The sequence below is a fragment of the Jatropha curcas genome, chromosome 5 (genome assembly GCF_041381405.1).
Source record: "Jatropha curcas cultivar XTBG-Jc1 chromosome 5, XTBG_Jcur_1.0, whole genome shotgun sequence".
Lineage (NCBI taxonomy): Eukaryota > Viridiplantae > Streptophyta > Magnoliopsida > Malpighiales > Euphorbiaceae > Jatropha > Jatropha curcas.
In genome coordinates this window covers 3,531,052-3,555,683 of record NC_143155.1, presented here as the reverse complement: position 1 = coordinate 3,555,683, position 24,632 = coordinate 3,531,052, and the positions used below count along the sequence as shown (strand labels likewise).

The window sequence follows — 24,632 nt, the reverse complement described above, 5'->3', positions numbered from 1 at the left end:
TGTTTTGAAATAATTTTAGCAAGAACTAACTTAAGTCTATTAGCAAGTACTTTTGAAACAATTTTATAAAGCACGTTGGACAAAGAAATAGGTCTTAAATATTTTAGAGCTTTTGGCCTATCAATTTTGAGAACGAGAACAATGAGAGTATCAGTAAGAGTTTCTGAGCTTCACGAAGCCATTTATTACATCCCTGAACCACATCTTTCCCGACAATCCTCTAGTACTTTTTGAAATATCCTGGGTTTAGACCATCAGAACCTGGACTTTTATCTGGGTTCATTTGAAATAAAGCCATGCACACCTCTGCTGAAACTGACGCCACCAGCCTGGTATTGTCCTCCTCAGTGATCCCGACCTCCACCAAATTTAAAAGCCTAGTAAACTCGGATTCGCCTTTCGCAAAAACATCAAAAAAAATACTCGAATACCAACTGTTGCACAGCTACAGTTTTGGTAACCAACACACCATTCACATCCCTCAAAGATTCGATCCTGTTATTTCGCCATCTAGCCTTATACTTGATGGAAACATTTATTATTTTTATCCCCTTGAGTCAGCCAAAATTGTTTTGAAATCTGACATCTTCGTAACTCCTCCTCGGCAAGAATCTGGTTCCATTCGACTTGCAAGTTTCGACCATCCGCTGCTAGCTGTGTAACACGAGAATTCTCCATTAAATACTTGATCAACTTCTTTTGCGAAAAATCAAAATTGCGATCTCTTCTCCACCCTTTCAAAGCCTCAGTGAAACTCGTTTCTGCTCCACAACTCCCCGATCAGCTCCCTTTTTCCAAGAATCCAGGACCACATATGCAATATCCCCCTCTGCAAGCCACCTGTTATCGAACCTAAAGCGTTGCTCATAGTCCCGCACCACTAACCCATCTGTATGAACTAAGATAGGGTCATGATCTGAAGTAGGTTTGACTAAAGTCTTAGCAATAGCATCCTAGAACAGATTTGAGCATGCCCCATTACCCATACCTTTATCCAATTTTTCACGTGCGAGAATTTGGTCAAACCAAAGCATGCCCCATGTATACTTATACCCCTAGAAGATCACAAAGGCCACAGTCAAGAATAGTTTCTCTAAAACCATTCAATAAAAAACTTGGGTAATCATTCCCTCCCCACTTCTCATCAGCAGCTGCTAAATCATTAAAGTCATCCATACACAACCACGGTCTTGCATCTCTAACTGATAAAGCCATTAATAAGTTTCATGCCATCCTACCATTTCGTTTCGACATACCATAATATCCCGTAAATCTCCATTCTAGATTCGCAGATGAAATAATACTATCGATACAGTGATTTGAGAAACCTGTTACTGTTAAACAAACTTCATTCTTCCAAAGTAAACCCAATCCTCCACTACGATCCGCACAATCCACCGCAAAGCAGTTATCAAACCCCAAAAACCTCTTGATTTCTTCTAATTTCGCTAAGTGCACCAAAGTTCCCATAAAATATATACATCTGACTTATAGCTCAAGACAAGATCCTTGAGCACTTGTACTGTCTGAGGGTTGCCAAACCCTAGACAGTTCCAACTTAGGAATCATCCCATGGTACAAATGTTTTGCGGTGATTTTGCAACAAGTCACTTAGTTAGTTAGGAGTATTTTTATAGTTTAAGCCCATTAATCTAAAGATGACAAAGAAATATGGATTTTTGGTAGCTATAAAGCGGCTGTTATAGATTGGACTATTGAACTATGGCATTCTATAAGGACTAAATAATAATTATCTCTAAATCTAGTAAAGTTTGAGGTACAACAAATTAATTTGGCCATTTTTATAACTTAATGGATTCATTTTGTCGAAAAACTACAAAATAAATAGATAATAATCAAGTATTTCTTATTCTTAACTTATTTAAAAAGCTTTTTCAACTTATAAATCAACTTATAAGCCAAATTAAACAATGGTTTGCTTATGACATATTACTTAAAAACTCAACTAAGGTGAGTTGGAGAGAGAACAATAGCACATCATTGTGACCGACAACAAAAGCAAATCAGAAAGTTTCGAGTTCTAAAGTAACAATGTGCCACAAAAAAAAATATTGAAACATTGCAAAGAGGGATACAATTCAATATTCTGCGCATTTTTTCCCATTCAAATAATGCCCGACTTATAAAGCCCTTCCATTACAAATCAAAATGTTACAGCTACAGTGAAAAAGGACTTTCAGACCAAAAGCTCAAAGTTCAACAAGCTTAAAAAAGATTTGATTTTATGCACCTTCCAATTCCAACATTCTTTCAATTAAAGCTCATTTGGCATGAGAATGCAGCGATGGAGAATTTCATTTCCCCTCCTTTGGCTTGTCTTCATCCTTCTTTTCTTGAGGCTACAATAAAAAAAAAAAAAAAAAATGAAATCAGGCTTGTTAATTTCCTTATGTTCAAAATGTTTCTAGAAATTCACCCGCATTATAAATAGGGTTGCTGTCTAATTCGTTTGGGGAAGTCAATTATCAATAAAAAATTTATTCGAGATGTTTAAGGCTGGGATATGATCTAGTCTTGTCATCACATTTCATCACCATGTCCACCAGGCAGTCATATCACTTCTGTGACAGGCAGGAACAAACATAGAAGAAAGCAAAAAAAGGAAAAGAAAATTTGAGGCAAATGCAGCACGCTCGCTAAAAGAATTATATTTCGCTATTATACTCTATTCATGCTACCTAAAAGGTTCAACGGACTCACCTCAGACTGGCTTTGCATGGAAGCAAGCAAATCTTTAACTGAAGGATCATTTGGATCAACCCCAGGAAGCTGTAGAAGCATTGAATTAACAAAAAATTTCAGCATTTAATGATACCATATTACTTTTGCAATTTTTTTGTTAGATAGGGAAGATGAAAGTAACAGTTAAAATGAAGAAGCCCATACTGAAGCAAGAATGGAAGATACAAACGACTGGTCGGCCAACAATTTGCTCATATCTGTCTGGCTTTCTGAATCTTTTGTGCTGTCTTGCACGGACAATTGAAGAGCTGCAAGCACCAGAAACCAGGGGCTTAGAAAAGAATGATCCCATTAGTAGCAACAATAATAAAATTGGCAATAAAATTGATGCGTAGAGGAAATGATAAATGCCTAATTGAGGAGATAAACACTGTAGAGCATGGCTCCATCAACTGAAGAACATAAGAGGTCCAGTGGCATTCAATGCCAAACCAATAAGCATACCCAAGATGTTCAAAATAAATTGCGTTTTTCACTGGCAAGTCATCAGCAAACTTCTCTCTAAGAAAATGCACAAATTTCCAAATCTGACTACACCATTCTAAGCATGTGATTACATTAGTACTAGCGAATGCTTCGATATAGAGACTAATTATGCTAGTGTCATAGTGATACATGTGGCAAGAACTTTTCAAACATCAGGTTTCCACTTCCCCATTACAAGTATGACTACTTAACTATATGGTAAGTTGCTTACCATACCAAGCATTTTTATTAGAACTACAGAGTTTTTCCATGCAAATCATAAAAGAAAATTTTGCCACATCATGTTCCTTGCAATAAATGAAGGAAAGACAAAGATGAACCAGAAACCCATGCATAAACAACAAAGCTGTTCCAGTTGACATTAGGACTCACCCAGTGCCAACTCTGGATCATCTGCAGCAGCTTCTGACATTTCTGTATCTCGCAATTCATGGCTAGAGGCAGGGTCATCCATTGACATTGCAAGAGCTTGTTGTAGGAGAGCATTCTCTTCATCCTACGTTAATTTAAAGTCAGTCACCATATAAATAGAGATCACATCCCATGCCAGCAATGAGGACAAGAAAGCAAAAGCAACAAGAAATAAGGATACAAAAAAGTTAGGACCAAATTACTAGCAACAAGGCATAAAAATGCTTATTTTAGAAGCACCATTCCATTTTTTGTTTTTTTGACAGCAATAGCTCTCTCAAAATATGTTACTGGCGAAGTCCTATAAATCTGTTGGCACTTTAAGTGAGAACTCCAGCAGATCTCAGCATGGCAGTTCAGAATTAAATAGCATATACAACCCATTACACAAACAAGCATTTACAAATAAGCATTCACGAATGACTAGTGAAAGTAGGCAAGAAACAATCTCAACAACAGATTACACCAACCGTTAAATCACTTCTCTTGTTATCAGCTTCAGAAGCTGTAACACTGGCACTTTCTGTCATAGTTGCGTCCTGTGAACTAGATGGCTGTTCCCCTCCTTTTTCCTGCTTAGCTGCCTCTTCTGCAGCCTTTTTGGCAGCTGCTTCTTGCCTGGCCCTCTCCTCCTCCATTGAAACTCGAAGAGCAAGAGCCAACTCAGGATCAAGATTGGGATCCACACCAAATTCAAAACCAGAGACTCCGCCAGCTGCAGCTGCTGCTGCTGCTGCAGCAAAACCACTTCCACCTTCTCCATCCCCAGTGAAGATGGGTGTACTGCCGTTGGACAAAAGAAATAAACAGCAAGAATCAGAAAAGTAATGGTGTCAAAGTATGATAAGCAAAAGAGAAACAAGATTCAAAACCTTACCTGATAAGTACATCAGAAAGGGCATTTGGGCCAGGAGGCACATGAACTATGTGGCTGGTATCGTTATTGTTAACAGCAGCAAGAAGAGCTTCCAGCTTTTCTCCCTTCCCATCATCGTCTTCACCAAAATCAACAATATCAAGAGCTACACTGTTCTTTTTCAACTTTCTTCCAATCATCTCCAATGCCTTCTTATCATGTTTGATAGGACTGCAAACACCAATTTTACATTGTATTGGTTAAAATATAAGAATAATAGCAGAAAATGTAAGCGCACTAGCTGGCATGATCAAAACACACCTTCCAGCAAAGACAATAATCCTTTGCTGCTGCTTTTTGTTTTGACGATGCTTCAGAGCCAACTGAGCCACCTGAATCCCCGCAGCCAAATTCATCTCACCACCTATTTCTAAACCTAAAAATTGAGGGGAGAGCAACATGGTTCAATGTGATTCATATAGGCAGAAAGACTGAATGAAAACAATGATGCAGAAATGGCACCAAATTTTACTTGGATAGTTTAAATAACAGAACTCAACCATGCACACGCCATCTGCAACATATTCTACTTTGGATGTAATTGTCTAATGTGAAGGTGCAAAGTGCACAATAAGGCATTGATGTGTTTAAAAACTGAGATTGGTGTTCATAAAAATTAACTCTTACAAAAAACTGATCCATTCAATACTTGAAGGAAGTCATTTGGATCCATAATATTTAATTCCAGCCTCCTATCATTCAAATTATTAAATCTTAATGGTTAAACAAAAACCACCGAAGCAACAGTCTTTTACATATGTATTTATTTTTTGTTGAAATAAGAAGTCCATGAAGATTTTGTTGCATCACACATATAATGCTATTTATACCAAATGGCAAACCCTGAACTTCTCTTTAGTGGAAACCATAAGTAATAAATTAGTAGTCTAATTTCCATCAATGCCTTGAAAAAGTGCAATAGATTTTCATACAAAACAAAAAACTACAAAAACCACCTTAAAATTAAACTTCTACCGAAGAACAGTCTGCAACTTGAAAACAAACTAAATTAAAAGATATTAGCAAAAACCACAACCCCATTTTTTCAATATATAAAATTAAAGACATCAACTAACTAACAGAAACGAAAGAGAAAAAGAAACTAAAGTTACCCTTCGCACTCTGTTCTATCCTCCCTCTCCTTGTATATGAACGACGTTAGCTAGCAAACCCCCACCCTTTCAGTTCCACCATATGGTATTCTCAGCTTGATGTGACACGCATAATTATACTTCAATAAGATACCACCCGTCTCAAACTCTAGCCTCCAATATCCACCTGACCCCCATCAAACCCTTAACTCTCCATTTTCTTCATTTACTCCTCGAATTTCATTCTCTGAAAGATAAAAAAACAGCTCTCTCTCTCTCTCTCTCCCTCTCCCTCTCTACACAAACATCCTTACTCTTTCTAACCTTTGTCCAAATATATCAATATTTTATGCATTATAAAAATATAACAAGTTCCAATGATGATACTAGGAATTGAAAAGAAAATACTGCAAAGGGGAATTATTCACTAAATACCTACCTTCCAAACTACTTTAAAAAAAAAAAAAAAAAAAAAATTGATAGCGGTTGCTATTAGATGCTCATGAGAGATTAGCAACCACAAACGGAGAATCCGATCACCATAAAGGGATAACCGAAAAAACACAAGGTACCATGCAAAAAGCGAGGAAAGAAACTAACCATGCATGCAAGCTAAGATCTTGCCAAGGTCGCTAGTTGGAGTGACCAAAACACGAACTCCTTTTCCTGCCATAGTAAGAACTCCCACTGTATTCTCCGGATTAGACTGCACAATACCACCCAAAACACATTCATTTAAAATCCCTTGAAATTCACAAGTTAAGACTAACTCAATTAGAAATGATCAATCAAAAGGGGAAAAAAAGGATAAAATCCTTTAAAACCAAATTAAACCTGTGTTTTAGCTCCACAAATGAGATTAACTGCATCAGCTTGAGCTTGAAATCTGGAGGGAGAGTAATCGCCATTTCGCATCCATTCCGAATTATCAATACAAATCATTGTTGCCTGTGTAATTAAATCAACAATATTAACCAATTAATCGATTAAATCATCAAGAACAACAAGAAAACCCTAATCTTGATGCAATTAGAAGAAAATTTAGGGTTTACCTCGAGCACCATGGTTAAAGATTCAAGAAGAAGCCAAGGATCGAGAGCGAAAAAGGTCTTCCGAATAGGACGGTATACAAAGAGAGGGAGCAGAGAAGCGAAGAAATGGATTTTACTTGTACAAGAAACCAGAGGATTCACCCACTTTTAAAGCAAGAACTAGTTAAAGATATGATGCGGTCAGTACTATCGTATTCCCATTTAGCGAAATGAAGTGTTATTATTTTTTTTAAAAAAATGAGACTTTATTTCTACATTTTTCATAATTAACTACTTTATTCTTCCATTTTAAAAATTACATTATTCTATCTTTATAGTTTATCTCAGTTAAATGAAATTATTTTTTCGTCTATTATTTGAGATTTAAGTCATTAATATATCTAAACCACTGGGATAAAATAATATAATGTTTAAACTATAAGGATAAAATAGTTAATTATGTCAAAATATAGAAACAAAAATATAATCTTTCCTATTTAGTTCATATGTTTATAAGGTTAGTCTTATAATTTTATTAGCACTCAATGGCTTAAATCTCAAATAATGGATGGAAGGATAATTTCGTTTAACGGATACAAAATATGATGATAAAATAGTGTAATTTTTAAAATGTAAGAATAGAGTAGTTAATGATATTTAAAAATAGGGATAAAAATGTAACTTTTTCTCTTTTCTTTTGGTAAAGTGCTATTTAGAGTCCTCGAGGTATTTTTTTGATAATGCTCTATATGTCTCTATTGTATATGATTCTTTTTATGATAAAAATGTATGAGCACTTAATGATATTTATAAAGAGATTTTCTTTCTGGGTCTCTCTTAAATTTCTCAAGGATTTCATGTTGTTTAGTAAATAAAATTAATAATTTTGTTTGCAAAATCAAATCCAAATATATGAGTCTTTAATACTAATAAATACATTAAAACCAAGTCTTTAATAAATATATTAAAACCAATTTATATTTTTGCTTTAGTACTCTCTTATGTTAGTATTAAATAATGGTATTTTGGAGATTAATTTGTCTTTTCTCACCTTCGAATTTGCTTTTTTGGGTTGACTCATGGTAAAATATCTTTTTTTTTATGTATGGACTATTTAGTTGAATGGATACTAAATTCGGAGACTATATAATTAGTTCTCCAAAATAAAGGGATGAGATAATAAATTTGACAATATCCTAAGAACTAAATAATACTTTACCTTTTTTTTTTTTTCAAAAAATAGAGAAATAAATTCATTTCTTGAATTAAAATATTTTTTATTTATTGCGAACACTCCTTCAAAAGCCTACCTTCAATAAGTTAGGATAGCATTTGTTTACTAAAGTCTGGAATTCAACTTTTCAATAGAAAATTATTATTGAAATAATAAATATTTGAAGGACCTATATGTAATTAAAAGAAGGATCATAATAATATTATCCTATTATCTATTGCATAATAATTAATTTAAGGATCTAAATCAGCAACTGATTGTTGATAGTTAGTATATGGTGGTTAGTCGATAAATGTTGCTATTTAGAAAATTTTCAATAGCGGTTGATGTTAAAATGTAAAATGATTGTTAGAAATATAGTTCCTTTTACATATTTATGTATAAAGTATATATATTTTACTTAATTATTAAGGTGAACATATTTTTTTATTTTAATATACTATATAAGTAAAAAATACTAAATAAATGCTTGAAATAATATTGAATAGAAATTATTATTTTTAAATATTATAGAAAAAATGATAAAAAAATTTGTGTTAGTAATTATTTTTGAGAGATTAATAAAGTCCAAATTATCATTACATCCTCTATCCTACAAAATTTCTAAATTCCTTAATCTGTTCAGGACTGCCAAGACATGAGCTGCAACTCAAAGTTGGTGTACCGATAATGTTGTTGCGCAATTTAAATCATTATAATGGTCTTTGCAATGGCACGAGACTAACTGTTGCTCTACCTGGAAAATGGTGCATGCGAGCAAAGATTATTACTGGATCAAATATTAGAGACAATGTTGTGATACCTAGAATCATAATATCAAATGTAGATATGGAGTGGCCATACAGACATAAGAGGAGGCAATTACCAATTGCAATGAGCTTCACAATGACAATTAACGAGAGTCAGGGCTAGTTACTTAAAACAGTTGGGAAATACATGAAACAACATGCCTTGTCACATGGACAATTATATGTTGCTCTATCAAGAGTAACTTCAAGACAAGGCATCAAGATTTTGTTAGTTGAAGAAGAAGATCAACCTAAGAAAAAATTTAAAAAAAAAAAAAATATTGTCTTCAAAGAAGTTTTCCAGAAAATTTTTAGTTAAAGGTGAGTATAATCTAAACATTCTAATGATATTTTAATTTGAAATTTTATTTCTACAATATTAGTATTTTCATATATGTGTATTGACATATTAAAAATAGATAGTTTTCGTTATTCATTTTAAAATTGATTAAATAATTTATTACAAATATCTTTCTACAACCATGATCGTTTGAATTTACGGGTGCAAAGGACAAATGCTCTATCTCAACTCAAAGAGTAAGTTATTCCCATTAACCATAAATCCTCCTGTAAATTGCTTCACTGTAGTTTGTCCATTTTTTTAAGGGTATTTGCATCAATTTGAACTGAATTGCTCTCTTTATTACCTATATCTATATATCTATATAATCTTGAAGCAAAAAAAATATTTTTAAAAGTTGAGTTGGTGCTCTCTTCTTTCAGCTTTTGTATTTTTCTTTTCTTTTTTTTTTTTTATGAATTTCCTTTTTTATTAATCAGTTGACGGCCTTTGCTTTAAATACATTGTCATTTGAAGATACAAAAAGAAAGGTTTTGTCACTAAAGAAAGAAGAAAATACAAATTGGAACATAACATGTCCTCCTCTTTGAAAAACTAGAAATACTGATGTATGTATGTTTGCGTTGAATATCAACTGAATAAACTTCCTTTTATATCTCCCTGAAGTAGCAGCCCATAAAAGGTAAAAAATCGTTCTACCCAATAACTTCTAATGAAATGGGAATTTCCTCCAAAAAATACTCCAAATTAATAATAATTATTTCTGATAAATTTTATAAAAATGATTAATAATAATTATTAAAATTTAATCACATCTCATTTTAAAATTTTAGTATATTTGATATGTAAGTGTATCTTAAAAAATAATGTTTTTACGTTTCCTTATATAATACTGGAACATGATAGGATATTTTTAATATATAAGTGTAAGGTAAACTTGAAGACTTAAAAATTTAAACAGACATAGCTTAAATTCATTCTATCTAAAAAATTTCTAATTACTTTTATTATTTATTTACAATAAACTTACAAATTAAAAAATTTTCAAAACAAAGTGCAATGTGCATCAAAATAGAGTAACCCGGCAATGCGCTGATATTTATCTAGTGTATATATAAAAGAGAATCATGGCTATTTTCCTCTGTGCTAACATGATGTCTTCACCAAAGAGAGAGAATGTATAATATTTGAGTAATTGTTTTTCCCTTTGCTATGATTAATTTGAGCTAAATTTTACTATTATTTTTCAAGATTGAGAAAGACTTTAAATTTAAAGAATTTAATTGGAGAGAAAATCATTTGCTTTTTATTAGCTTTTGGTTCTCATAAAATGGAGTAATTAATAGTAATTGATAATAGAAATATGAAAAATTAATAGTAAAAATCATATTTTCTTTCATTACCATATAATTATAAATGGACACATGGTCGTATAGTTTAAAAATGAAGGATGAAGACACAATGGACGATAAAGTAACTGAAAATATAGCAGTAACTTTTATTTTCAAAAGCTAAAGAAGTCTCTAACTTATGATTCGTTGAAATGTTGGTCCTTCTATCCAAAATAGCCTCTTTTTAACTGGCAATTGATTAAGTAATAGGCCCTTAAATTATAGTCAAATTAATAACAGGTCCTTATTTTGAATTGTCATTAATACTTTGGTACTCATATTCCCCAAAAAGTGGATCCCGCTCTACTAGCTCTGAATAAATTATTCACATATGATTCCATCAACACCTTGATCCCTTTAGTTTGGATGAAAAGATCAAAGTGTTAATAAATTCATAATTTAGAGTCATCATAATTAGTTTTTCAAAATAGAGATCCTCATATGTCAATTTAACTATAACTCAGGTACCAATTCATTATTTTCCAATTTATAATTACCCCATACTATTATTACCATATCTAAAGATCAATATTTAAGATAGATGGATTATATTTTTATTTTAAATAAAAAATAAAAAGATGAAAAGGATCATATCCAAAGTAAAGCCTGAAAAATTGAGGGATGAAAGCATTTTTGGGCCCCTGAACTTTAACAAGTTTTCTTGTTAAACCCTTTTTTGAAACTTTGTCTTATTAAACCCTCCAACTTCGCGAATGTTGCACATGAAGCCCTTTTTCAACCCTTTCAATGGAGCATGCATCCACTCAAAAAATTGGAGCGCATAAAGAGTTATCTTTCCATCAAGCTTCAAAAGATTGTCTTACCTTTCATATTAAAACGATATCATATTTTTCAAACCAGGCTTTAATCCCTAATTTGAATGAGGACCATAACCTACCGACCCTTCTTCTATGCTAGAGGACATGTAACCAAAGAATTCTCTGCTGTTAAGCCACAACTCTTTCTCTGCATATTTACCTCCTTCCATTTTATTGTTAGCTGCATAGGCTTCCTGTCCTTGATCTTTCTTTTAATAACCTTATTGGTCAGATTTTGGTTCAGTTATCTACTTTCGACTGGCTTAACTTGCTTCAGCTAGAGTGGGACTGGTTTGATGGAACTCTTCTGCCATTTAACCAATATTTTCTGGTATTTTTCGGTGTTTCTGAAAATAATCTTACAGGACCAATTCCAGTAACGTCTACTCTTTCTAAGCTTGATACATCGTCATTTTCTCTTAATTCGAATCTTTGTAGCGAGATTGTTAACAAGGCCTGTACTAGGATGCAATCTCCTTTTTTTTTGACTTGCCGTCATTGTCAAATGCTGTCGTTGCATGAGCACAGGAGAGCTATTGTTATTTTAGGATTCACTGCTGGTGTTTTGGTGTTGATTTGATCTCTTTTGTGCCCCTTTCGAATCTTAAAAACTCGCCATGACCGAAATTGCTACTGTAGCAATGTACCTGTAGAAACTAAAAAGTAGAAGAGAAGTTATAGGGATTCATTATTCAAGGAAATACAGTACATAGCCTCGCTTTCGCCAGAGCTACTTATAAGCTAAATTACTCCCAATCTTCTTTCGGGTGCCATTTATGAGCTTCATGAAACTTGAATAGCGATTTTCAGAGTAAAAAATCTATATAAAAAACTTTTAACATGTGATGTAGAGGCAAGAGAGAGGAAATGATGATGTGGAACTCGTCTTCTGCCATTTAACAAATCTGTTGTATTATTTTTCAATGTTTTTGGAAATAATCTTATAGGATCAATTCTGGTAATACCCACTTTTTCTAAGTTTGTTATGTCGTTATTTTCACTTAATTTAGATCTTTGTGGTGAGATTGTTAAAAAGGCTTGTACTAGGATGCGTTTTTTGACTCGCCACATCGTCAAATGCTGTCATCGCAAGAGTGCAAGAAAATTGTTGTTATTTTAGGTTTCACTGGTGGTGCTTTGGTGTTGATTTGCTCTCTTTTCTGCCCCCTTTGAATCTTAAACAAAATCACCATAAACGAAACTGCTACTGTAGCGACGTACTTGTAGAAACCAAAAAGTAAAAGTGAGAGAGCAGTTATGGATTCATTATTCAAAGAAATACAGTACATAGCTTCGCTTTCCCTAGAGCTACTTATGAGCTAAAATATTCGCCCTCTTCGTTCGGACGCTATTGATGAGCTTCAAGAAACTTGAACAGCGATTTTCAGAGTTTTTAGCATGTGATGTAGAGGTGATGTAGAATCTTTGATGATGCAGTAAAGAAGTGACACTAGGTTTCTCTTTGATGATTATAGCATAGCGGTCATGTGGCAGTAGAATAGGAAGGTGAAGACAATTAATATTGGCACGTCATCGTTTCGATGTGAAGTAAAGGATGCTTAATGGAGACATAATGTTAGACATGCTCCAATTTTTGAGTGGATGCACACTTCGTCTAAAGGGTTGGAAGAGGGCTTCTTGTGCAAAGTTAGACAGTTTAATACGACAACGTTTCAAAAAAAGGGCTCAATAGAAAAACTTGCTTAAGTTCAGGGCCCAAAAATACTTTAGCCAACATTGAGCCCAGATCATTTTTTATTGTTTTTTTAAATATTTATCTTTAAATATAAGGCTTTACTTGGAATCAACCATACATGACCACCTCTTTTCCTGGGCTGTAGGATTTAAACATTACTTCTTTAACAGCCGTTGGATCTAGGTTTAGGCGCTTTAAAGTTTAAAAACAAAACTTTTGCTCAGCCGGGAAAGAGAAGGGAGAGAGGAAACAAAGACCCTCATCTTGCTTCAGTCGATCCTTGACGGAATCTTTGCTCAGGTGCGGTTCGTAATCTTCATTCTCTCTTCGTGGTGCTTTTTATGCGTTATAATCTTTTATTTTTTTGATAAAGTCTCTGGTTCGTTTGGTTATGGTAGAATTCGATGCTAATGTATCTATGTAGATCACAGTTGTTTGGTTCCAAGGAAAGAAAGGGGCTGGATAATCGTTACATTTTAGGTTTCTGGCTCTGGTATTATTTCTTTGTTAGGGAAAATATTTTTATTCAGTTCTAAATTTATTTCAAATGACATGTGATTACGTGGAAATCAATCAAATTACATGAAAGATTAATTTGGAAATGAATTTTAGTTGGGATTCATTTACAAATGGGCTCTACATTTTGAATTCTTTTGTTCCAAATGGCGTGTAAGAAAATTTGTTTTATGATTTTATGTTTAGTGAAATTTTAATCAGAAGTGGTCTACTGTGTTAACCTTATATCATTATACCTGTTTTAGGGTTTAAGGAGTGCTTGCGATTGTTGCAGCTATGGCGAGTACTAAGGTCCAGAGGATTATGACCCAACCTATTGTACGTTTATTTCAAACTATCATATTTCTTTTACCATTTAGCTACTTAACAACTACCGCTAATTGCTTTTGAGGTTTTGAATGTCATCTGTTTTACTCATTTGTTACTTTCTTTTATCCTGTTCGTATTGGATTGTGCTGTGCCAGAACCTGATTTTCAGATTTCTCCAAAGTGTAAGTTTGTTCTTGGCTTGGTCAATTTATTCTTCTTTTGGGCCTGGTTAAAATTTGGTTGTTCAATAGTTGATTTGTGATATTTGACTAATATTTGCTTTTTACCCCCTTTTGGATTGTGTGTATTGGTGATGCAGAAAGCTCGGATCCAGATTTGGCTTTTTGAGCAGAAAGATTTAAGGATCGAAGGTCGAATTATAGTAAGTTTTATGTTTAATTTTTTTTTTAATCTTAATAGAACTATCTTTTGTGCCTATTAGTTGGGAATAAAATTTATTTGGATTCTTTTTTTTCTCTGTAAATTGATGTTTCATTAGCAACTAAATGTATGAAAGCAATATGTGTGGTTATGCTAGGTTCTTTGGTTGGTTGATCAAACTTATTGGTTAGGGAAAATACTATTGATAGGTGTTATGGGATTGAATGGTTGTCTTTGGGCCAGCTTAAGAAAAATTGAAATTTGTATGCTATAGTTAAACTATGTCTTCTAATTTTATGATATTAAGTTTTTAGATTTACTAAGGTTAAAGGACACAACTAATTTGCTTTTTGTAGTTTTCCTTATATTTCTTTTCCATCTGTTTGCTATTGTTTACACAATCCATGATTATACTTCTTTAAAGATGTTGCTCACTCGTAAAATGTTAATTTAATAATAAGTATATATTTGTGGCTTTTGATGCATTTTTATACTGTTATTTTGTTGCTGTTTTATTGGATTAATTGTTGCAGTTCTTCTTCTTCTGCCTAGAGTAGCACAAGTCACATGACAAATATAGAGAAATATCATTCTGTTATTAATGTAATTTTCTACAAGACAAAAGTTTGGTTCTGCTTATAATCTATTACCGTTACTTTCTTAATAATCATGGCAAGTACCTATTCTCTCTGATTCTCAGCATTTGTAGATGCCTGGAGTTCTAGTTCTTCTGTGCGATCCCTTTAGGAACTGATACTTATGGCTTCAACAATCTTTTTCTCTTTACCCCCAAAACATTGAATGGAATGCTTTTAATAATTTGATCATTCACAAATCTCAATTTTCTTGTAGTTCGGAGTAGTTTATGCTATAATACATCTCATTATGGTTGAAGGTTGGCATGCTTGTTGTGTTGGTAAATGTAATGCTAGTTTGAGGGTTTCTTGATTACTGGTATCTAAAAGGAATACACGTTTTACTTTTTAAGATGTAGGTAAATAAGCTTTCTACCATTTCGTAATGGTCACTGTTATTGTTTTTGTCTTTGTCACTAAAGTTCCAAAAGCTTTTAGTTGTTACTGTCTTGTGAATTTTAATTACTTTTCTTTTCCCTCTTGGGTTTGCATTAGCGTTGTATACTCTATGGCTGCTTGGATTTGTGCTTTTTATTCTGCTGGCGTCATTTTTTTCTTTGATAGTAATATTATTGGGTTGGACCCTAATTCCGGTATGATCTTAACCCCCTAAAGATTGAGGCTTGAGCTCTAAAAAAAAAAAAAAAAGATGCGAAAGAAAATATGTAACTAGGGAATGAATTAGTTTTGCTAATTGGTTTTTTTTAAAGGGGAAAGTGTTAATACTATTATTGTTGAAAACGAGAAATGCCCTTGAAGTGGGAAGACCGCTTAATTAATGCCAGTGTTGCTAGATAGAACTTTTTGTTTTGAACTCCAAAACAGGCAGTTGATGATAAAGTCCCTAACATGGGGGTGGGAATAAGAAAAGAAAGGAGAAGAAAGTGTGTAGGAGAACAAACCTTTTTGGGGAGTTTAATGACATTGGACAAGAGAGGCTAGCATGGGATTACTGATCCCATAGAGTCTCATTTTGCTTTCCCTTCAAAATTGATGGAATAAAAGATATCCTTTCCTCAAATCATCTATAATTTTTTAATTAGGTAATTTTATGCCCATAAATAAATTTAAAAGGCGAACTATTAGATTATAAAATATATGGTAATTGAATATTAAATCATCACTTCTTTTCCTCTCTCTTAAACCGTAAATCAAGCAAATGTGAGCTATTTAGAATCATTTCCTATCCTTTATAATACATCCAAACACAAAATTATTTTATCTTATAACTTTTATCATACTCTCTTTTAATATCCACGGATAATCCTTTTTCTCTTATTAATAAAAACTTCCAAACATTAAGCTTCATCATCACATCAAGATTTTCATAAAAAAAGTTCCTCATCACGATGCATGCTTTCTGTTCAGCACAAAGAAGTATTGGATAGAAAAGAAACTAAAATCTAAAAGACAATTATTTAAGTAATCTACTCGAGTTTCTATCACGAATTGTACTATGTTATATTCACTCTTCTTCTTCTAATCTGCCTCTATTGTGTTCCATATTATAGGTGTCTTTGTAAAAGCTGTATGCCTTTTGCCCTAGCAGATGCTAAGGCAGAAGATAAATGTTGCCTTTTCATTTTACTAGTAGTGTCTCTTTCCCTTGCCATGATTGCATGTAAAGTATGCGAACTAAAAGTAAATTTTAGCAGGTGACTAAAGAAAATGGAACAAATAAATGTAAAAATCCACAGCTATCTGCCTTTGCCTATTTAAGTAATCTACTCGAGTTTCTATCACGAATTGTACTATGTTATATTCACTCTTCTTCTTCTAATCTGCCTCTATTGTGTTCCATATTGTAGGTGTCTTTGTAAAAGCTGTATGCCTTTTGCCCTAGCAGATGCTAAGGCAGAAGATAAATGTTGCCTTTTCATTTTACTAGTAGTGTCTCTTTGCCTTGCCATTATTGTGTTTAAAGTATGCGATCTAAAAGTAAATTTTAGTAGGTGACTAAGAAAATGGAACAAATAAATGTAAAATCCACAGCTATCTGCCTCTGCCTAGGTGCTTCTCTAGGCAGGCTTGGCCGGAGTTGCTTTCTTGGATCTAGAGGCTGCAGCTCATCTTGCTGGGTTGCCTCGATGAGTATTTGACTTGCATTCGGTGACACTATTTAATGCTTATGTCTTGAAGATGCCAAGATGTACAGGTAGATGAATGTACTTTGACTAGAGTTATTGTAAATGTCAGCAATCTCTTGATAGAATAACCACCAAACTAATATCACGTCTTTTGTGTTTGTACCTTTTGGGAGTCACAACAGTCATTTGTAATGAGATTGAAATTGTGATTTGTAATGAGATTGAAACTGTGGTCCTTAAAGGCCATAGTTTGCGGACTATAATTCTCTGCTGATGGTTCATGCAGCTTGCTGACAGGGTCTAGTAGTAAAAGATGAGTTTAGGGTTTTTGTGAGTCACTGATTTGAATGTTTTCCCTTAGTTAAACCATAGGCATTCTTTCTTCACATTTCTCTGATTTTGCTCTATTGTGAAAATGTAATGTTCGGCTCTGGACTTATTTTTTGCATGGTTAAAAATCATGATAAATTCCTGTTGCTTCTTGTACTATTGAGGCACAGTGATTGGTTACCCAATCAAATGAGTGATGATCCAAAGAGTAATTCAATATTTGTTGGATTTCTAGGTTGTGGATGTACCTAAGTGGATACTAAGAAGCTACATATTTACAGGAATTTATGGTACATCTCTTGCTTGCTGTGTAGTGAAGTTTTTAGAGTGTTATTGGAAGCATATGGAAACATCGGAAGGCAACAAAAAATTTTTGGTTTTAACCCCACGTGGTATTGTCATAATATCAGCCAATTTCATTCTTTTAACTAATTCAGGAAAAAATTTCAAATCGAGGACTAGATTATGGAGCCACTTAGTCTTTCTGCTCTCTTATAGCTTTTTCTTTCTTTCCCTTCCATAAGTTGTAAAGGGTTCTCTCTCTCTCTCTCTCTCTCTCTCTCTCTCTCTCTCTATATATATATATATATATATATAGATCATCTTATTACCATGTTGTTGGCTTGAATTGAGTAAAAACGTATACTACAATGCTCCTTGGCTGATTGGTCTTTTTTACTTTGCCTCTTATTTGAGTTCTTATTTTTAGTAAAAACATATACTACAATGCTCCTTTGAGTTCTTAATTTTAATTTTTTAAATTCCCCCGCTGCTTGTGTTATGTTCATTATATTACCTTGGTACCTCTATTTTATTTTGACGTTAGTATTTATTGATTGGTTTGAGCTTTCTTACGGTCTCTTTGGATCAATAAAAAGATTTGACTCTTTGGTTCAAAGTCATGCAACACTTTACTTTTCTGCCTAAAGAAATTGATATCAATATACATATTTTAAATTTATATATGAACAGATGGAAGAACATTGATGCGCTTTTGTGTGTGAAATCATTTGCACTAAATGCTTTCTTTAGCTGTATCTCGTATCATAATGCTTTGTTGATGTTTTTATTTATAGATTCTTCGTCTTCTTCTTATTATTATTATTATTATTTTTTTTTTTTTTGCTTTTGGATTTGCAAAATTATGAGGGGTCCAGGCATTAGTATTTCATAATGAGCTGGACTAGAAAATGTTAACTTGGTAGTCTTTTTAGGTTTTGTTCTTTTTCATATAGCAATATTCTTGTTGATAGCCTCTCTCTCCCTCTTTAGGTTCTTAGGGTGAACAAATCTCTTGCATATGTGCTAAACGCACATCGTTGGCTTGGTTGTCTTTTGATTTACTGTTCAATAATTAATTTATAATTAACATCTTCCAAGAATTGTAATGGCATTTGTTTTGCTTAACAGGGTTTTGATGAGTACATGAATTTGGTTCTTGACGATGCTGAGGAAGTCAATGTCAAGAAAAAGACCAGAAAGTCTTTAGGTAAATCGCCAATTCCCATTTTAAACATTTTCTTTTGTCAATCGTGCAAAATCCCTAAATTATATTATGTTTACAAAATTTTCAGGAAGGATTCTTCTCAAAGGAGACAATATTACTCTGATGATGAACTCGTAAGTCAAAACGCCCTCTTCTAACTTTCCCAATATCATTCAGCTTCTTCTCATGACATTAGCAATTCTTTTCCCTTGTGCATTGCAGAGGAAAGTGATGGTCCCCTTGGGTTGCAGTTGCTTTCTGATGGAAAGTTTGGGACATGTAGTGTATTGGACACAGCTTTTTTTGGGATTACTGGAGTTAAATGTAGGTGGGTTCGCATGTGAAGTTAAAATACTTTAAGCTGTAATGTGACTTGGTACTCGACCCGGAAATACCACTAATTGTTGCAACTAATACATGACATTGTTATGCTTGTCGGGATGATCTTTTGTGAGATGTACAAGTATCGTGAACTATATTGTATGTAATTCATATTTCCTAGTAGAAGTATACTGGTAGCTTTGTTTGTGTTTTCAAATTCTTTGTTCATGCATATATCGAGTAACAGGGCATGCCTCTTGGATGAGAAACAGTGAAAAGAAATGTCATCGGTTTGGATTCGTATTAAGAATTTTCCTAATACATTTATGTTTCAGTTAATAAATCAGTAGCTTTATGAAAAACTAGATTTTCAAAACTAAGTGCATGTGTAAGTTTAGTTTTAAAACATTCTGTTTGCTAAAATTGGGCAGCCTTCTTCAGGCAAAAGCTTCTTATATTAGAATCGATCTCTTCTTTAAATAGTTAATTGTTAACTTGTAAACTCTTGTATAAATAGGCTTCTACCAAAGCTGGATGTATCAAGCAACAAAAAAACTTCTCTTGCCCTCGATTTTCTTGTATAAAATCTTATAGTTAACTTGTTCTTGAAGGTCCTGTAGAAGTGAGAATCCTATTTTAGGGTGTGGGATACAAAAAAACAATGGCTTCTAGTAGCATTTTTTTAGGAACCAGTCAGTGTTTATAAAATTACTGGGTAATTAAAGAGAAAGCTTATTTAGAAGCTTTACACTTATGGGAGGTTGTCGAGGATGGAGCATATCCGACACCCCTCTATCAAGTGAAAATAGTCAAGCTGCTCACTTTAAAAAGAGAGTTTAAGGTGTTTCGGATGGAAGAAAAGTGAAACCATGAAGGAGCATGCCGCTGCAAAGTTGCTAGAGTTGAAAAAAATTAAATTGTTTGAGGAACTTTAGGCTCTAAACCGGTGGAAAAGATTCTAATTAATTCTATCATCCACGTTTGAACCTATGATGCCGGTCCTTAAAAGAAGTTTGTAACTTAGAAGATTTTTTTTATATTTGATTTAATTGTTCACATCATGATAGCAATTAATCGATGAATGTTAGTGTTTCGTAAAATTTTGGCAGTGGTTAAAATGTAAAATAACCATTTATTGTATAATCAATATATATAAAGTAAACGTTTGTTTCCTAAAAAGTGCTAAGCCAAATTACTAATATTTGGCAGCGTAAGATTAGAAAAATTAAGTAGGATTCCAAAATGCTTCAAACACAACCATTTTATTTGAATGGGTTGGGCTCCCATTATAGTTTAACCCTTATAAGATGTTGCTTAGTCTTGTGAGACATTGAACTACCAAAAGGTAGTTCTTTATTTTATTTCATTTAAATGGGTTGGGCTTCCATTGTTGAGTCTCATACAAATTTTAATGAAAAAGAAAAATTGAATCATGATGATACAAATTTTAATCTTATCATAGAAATGGATTACAGGATGAGTGCCAAGCAAGAGAGAGCCTTTTTGTAGTGACAAAATTGGTGCGGCAGCAAATGCAATAGATGATGTATGAGATCCTTCAACTTTAAGAGACAAATCGGAAAAAAGATTTCATAACTCCAACTCACATTTTGGAATATGCCTTAAATCCCCTTTAATCTCTCATCTACGGTGTACGTAGAGACACCTATATTAAATTTTTTTGTTAAACACATTAATCCACTCGTGCTTTTTTCTTTTTCTTTTTTTTTTCAAGAAACTTATCCGACAAATAAAATTACCAATTTAATAATATTGCACCTTTCTCTTATAAGCAATAAAACTTTTTAGGGCTTTTAGCTTTTGTATAATACTAATTTAATGTGCGATTAATAAAACTTTAAAATAATAATTTTTCACATTTTTTTAACTATCCAATACATATGCTAATCATGTATAGTTTGTTAATTTTGTTTTTTTATGTAAAGAGTGCAAGATTTTGAATTCGAGTTTTCTCGATTTAATAAACTAAAGAGAAAACAACTTTCTGCTGTTGTGTAATCGTTGTGATCTTCTAATAAATAAAAAAAATTATCCAATAAATATATAATTAATTTAATTTTATAAGTTTGAACATTAAATAGAATGATTTTTTAAATTGAGTTATTTAATATATGTAATTTTATAAGTTGAACTATTTAATAAAAAAAAATTAAAAATACTATAAGATCTCGAGTTAAAATTCCTCTATTAGGCCGGGTTAAATCTTTCTTTTACCAATTCTATGCTATATGCTCCACAATCTATGGAGACCCTTCACTTGATGAAACAAAAGAGAAAAGAAAAATAAATTAAAAAAATAATAATAATAAAGAAGCACTTTCCCTTAAAAGTGGAAGTACACGCCAACAAAGGAGGAGCTACTATGAGTCTATGACTGGCCATAGTGAAGCTTAGCCTTTTGTTGAAGAAAGCATATGCCCTTAGATTAGATTCCTTTGGCTCACAACACCTGTCCTCCTCGGTTTCTACTTCCCATCCCCACGATAAGTAAAAAGTAATGGGTTTTAATTCTCTACTTCCCATCCCCACGATATATATTACAGTTCTTCATTTTCCTTTTATTATGATTGGAAAATATTTTTAAAGTTCATTTTCTAATCGGAGGTGAGGGAAAAAAACCATCCTCCAAAACAGTTGAATTTGAATCCAATTGAATTAGTATAAATAGAATAACCTGAAATTTTACATATAAAAAATCAAATTGAGTTATTTATAAGACCAATATGAATCAAATCAGTTCGATTTAATTTTCTACATCAATTCAGTTTTTTTTAGTCTTAAAAAATATACCAAACTAAAAAAAAAACAAAAGATTTTTTCTATTGAAATAATATTAAAGCAAAATTTCCAAAAGCAAATCAAAGCAAATTCGATTCGATTCAATTAGTTTTACCGATTATTGTCTATTCCAAAGTCCAAATGCTCTCATAAACATAAAATACTAATTAAAATAATTTCAATAATTAACTTAATAAAATTAGTAAAATTCACTTACTATCTTATTGATTAAGATTTAATTTTCAAGAATAATATTATAATAACTTAATAGGTTATTATGTTCAGGCATCTCAGAATTTAAATCAATGTTATCTCCAAATTGACTTGGTTCATGTTCGGGAATATCAAAAGTTTCAGGTGGCACATAATTTGTATTACTGTTAATCCAGAACGTTCTCCAACAAAAACAATAGGCTCACCATCGTCACTAGGTGGTCTTTTGAAAGCTACGGTCTCCACATTCCTTGCAATTACGTTAATTTCAACCTCCCTATCTTCCTTGAACATCTCAAACATTGCTAGTAAATCCTCATTACATTGTATAAACTTATCTCAAGAAATGTAGCATTAATTCTGAAGAACTTATAGAAATCATTTACGAATTCGCGATATGAATACCTATCAATGTTGATATGTGATATAGTTACTATCCTAGCTCCAAATTTAATAAATATCCTAAAGTATTGAGGGAAAGTCATCCTGTAATGAAAAAATAGAGCATTGTTGTTTTTTCTAACTATCCAAGTATATAGTACACCAAAACCTTCACTTTTTTCTCAGTTTTCGCAATAACAGAAGCATTCAAAAAGAAATGAAACACATCTACTTAATAAAACAACTATTTTATAGCCATCAAGATTTCAAGAAAACCAAAATTTTGAATTGAAAGTGTTGTATGAACGGCGTACCTTTTTTTCTCCAAAGACAATTTTCACGAAATGAGCAAAGAAACACTATTTCAATCCTTCTCGACTCATAATACCAGCTATTAAATAACTTTAGTGCTTATATTCTATTGCAGCCATGGGCATGAGGAGAAGAACCCAAGAGCTATTCTCATGACAGCGAAACTCTAGGGTTTCTTTTTCCTCTTTTCCCTCCAACGTTTTTTTGCCTCATTCGTCTTAGCTACATATGAGGTCAATTTAGTCTTTTCCCTAAATTGGTGGATTTAGGATAGAAGGGCAAACTTGTTGTAATAGAAACATAATTTAGGCATAACTTAGTGTAATTGCCAATATACAAGGACACATGCGTTAATTTGCATATTTTATAGGGACAAAATTGTATTTTTTAAAATAAAAAAGGAAAAAATATAGTACGATCATATAATTTGTAAAATACAACTAATCCATACTTATCTTTTTTAAAATAGTTAAAGTATTTTTATAGTTTACTTTCGTTAAACTATAAAGTCTTTCTATCCAATTTTTACTTCTTTTCTATTAAATACTTTATGAAATGATGAAATACCTCTTTTATTTTTAAAACACAAAATTGACTAATTATATTTCACAAACCACTAGTATTAAAAAATAATCCGCAGAAAAGTATTAAAAAATAGCAATTTTCATGCAACCATGACATGTCTAGTACCGTGACTTAAGTTGATTTTATAATTGGTATTTTATATTGTGCTGTCACCGACCACAAAATGTTGTCTTAAGTTGACATCTTGGGAGTGATAAGGATCAGGTGGGTCAACCCTTATATCAATCTACCATACTCCTTCAAGCAAGTTGTATTGTATTTATATGCACCCACCCACTTTTTGTTTCACCTAATCTAACATTCTAAATATTTGGTCTCCAAGAATATACTATCAACATTTCAATTCTAATCTCTAAATTAATTAATGGTTGGGCCATTCCTATCTATTACTCGAATTTGATTTTTTTTTTTTCCTGCAATCGCACCCTTAATTTGAACTAATAAAGCAGAAATTGCTTATAAAATATGATTTTGGATTGAAGAAGACGGAATAACAAAAACAAAGATAATTGCTGACCTAGAATAACAAATTCAATTTGATAATTTCATTTGCACTAAGACAGTATTTGCATCTTAACTCAAATTCTATGAAAGGAAAAATTTGTGTTGGAAGCATAAACCATAAAGCACTTTCAAACTTCCATTGTTTGCTGTCCGTGTCTGGGACAAAATTGTAAGTGATGGACCAAAAATGGTGGATGGCGGCAAACAATCAAATAACTTCTTCACCAAACACATCCATCACTGTTTTGAATTTTATTATGCTTAATATCACATGATTCACATGCATGTTCACAAAAGGGTTTTCTCTTATTTAATTTTTGAATCCGCTGCATTTATTTCTTTAAAATAACTTATAGAAAAATAATTTTTTATAATTTTTCATTATTCGGAATATTCAGAAAAATAAGTCAACCCAAAATATTATTTAGTCAAAGGAAAACTAAGTCATTTTTAAAGAAAACGACTTCTTATTTTTAAGAGAGAAAAATTTTTTCCGAATGTTGACAAACTTATTATAACCTTATTAATTTATATTTTTTTAATTTACTAATCACAGGTAGCCACTACCACATGTCACCGTTCATCACTAACCACCACCAATCACCGGCGACTTTCATAATTTACCATTTTTTTTTTGTATTTCTTCTCCTATTTATCAACAAAAATTTTAAATTACAAAATTTTTATTATTCTATATATTTTTTATGGTCTTATAAGTTAAAATTTTAATATTTTTAACTAATTTTCAATATTATAACCAAGTAACGGAAAATAAGTCATTTGAAAAATATTTTTTCAAGGAAAAATTTTTTCAAAGATAAGTTATTTTCCGGAAACAAATGAAGCC

At 32.4% G+C, this 24,632-nt stretch overlaps 2 protein-coding genes across 4 annotated transcripts; one reads left to right on the top strand and one right to left on the bottom strand.

Annotated features, from left to right (window-relative positions):
* Window positions 1–2,055: 2,055 nt before the first annotated feature.
* On the bottom strand, window positions 2,056–6,878 carry LOC105628958 (26S proteasome non-ATPase regulatory subunit 4 homolog). Its single transcript, XM_037636264.2, has 10 exons — window positions 6,720–6,878; window positions 6,502–6,615; window positions 6,268–6,373; window positions 4,838–4,952; window positions 4,538–4,747; window positions 4,131–4,443; window positions 3,622–3,745; window positions 2,908–3,011; window positions 2,722–2,790; window positions 2,056–2,360 (listed from the first exon to the last, which is right to left on the bottom strand). Exons 1-10 carry the CDS (start codon window positions 6,729–6,731, stop codon window positions 2,316–2,318), a joined length of 1,212 nt encoding a protein of 403 aa, XP_037492192.1. The 5' UTR covers window positions 6,732–6,878; the 3' UTR covers window positions 2,056–2,315.
* A 6,190-nt stretch (window positions 6,879–13,068) lies between these two features.
* On the top strand, window positions 13,069–19,208 carry LOC105628956 (uncharacterized). Of its 3 annotated transcripts, none has more exons than XM_012210455.4 (7): window positions 13,069–13,226; window positions 13,688–13,760; window positions 13,907–13,933; window positions 14,071–14,133; window positions 18,595–18,673; window positions 18,759–18,804; window positions 18,893–19,208. In XM_012210455.4, exons 2-7 carry the CDS (start codon window positions 13,719–13,721, stop codon window positions 18,900–18,902), a joined length of 267 nt encoding a protein of 88 aa, XP_012065845.1. In that variant the 5' UTR covers window positions 13,069–13,226; window positions 13,688–13,718; the 3' UTR covers window positions 18,903–19,208. The 3 variants fall into 3 exon arrangements, with proteins under 3 accessions (XP_012065845.1, XP_012065846.1, XP_037492213.1); XM_012210456.4 differs by having other exon boundaries at window positions 13,095–13,231; XM_037636285.2 differs by having other exon boundaries at window positions 13,098–13,226; window positions 13,717–13,760.
* The last annotated feature ends 5,424 nt before the right edge of the window (window positions 19,209–24,632 follow it).

What these genes read in the sequence shown, in the direction of transcription:
- LOC105628958 (XM_037636264.2), bottom strand. An exon ending in TTTGTGGAGCTAAAACACAG is followed by an intron (nt 6,374 to 6,501) that starts GTTTAATTTGGT and finishes GGTATTGTGCAG; the next exon opens with TCTAATCCGGAGAATACAGT. An exon ending in CTTTCTGATGTACTTATCAG is followed by an intron (nt 4,444 to 4,537) that starts GTAAGGTTTTGA and finishes GTCCAACGGCAG; the next exon opens with TACACCCATCTTCACTGGGG.
- LOC105628956 (XM_012210455.4), top strand. Translation starts at nt 13,719, where the DNA reads ATGGCGAGTACTAAGGTCCAGAGGATTATGACCCAACCTATT. An exon ending in GGATTATGACCCAACCTATT is followed by an intron (nt 13,761 to 13,906) that starts GTACGTTTATTT and finishes GTGCTGTGCCAG; the next exon opens with AACCTGATTTTCAGATTTCT. An exon ending in GGATCGAAGGTCGAATTATA is followed by an intron (nt 14,134 to 18,594) that starts GTAAGTTTTATG and finishes TTTGCTTAACAG; the next exon opens with GGTTTTGATGAGTACATGAA.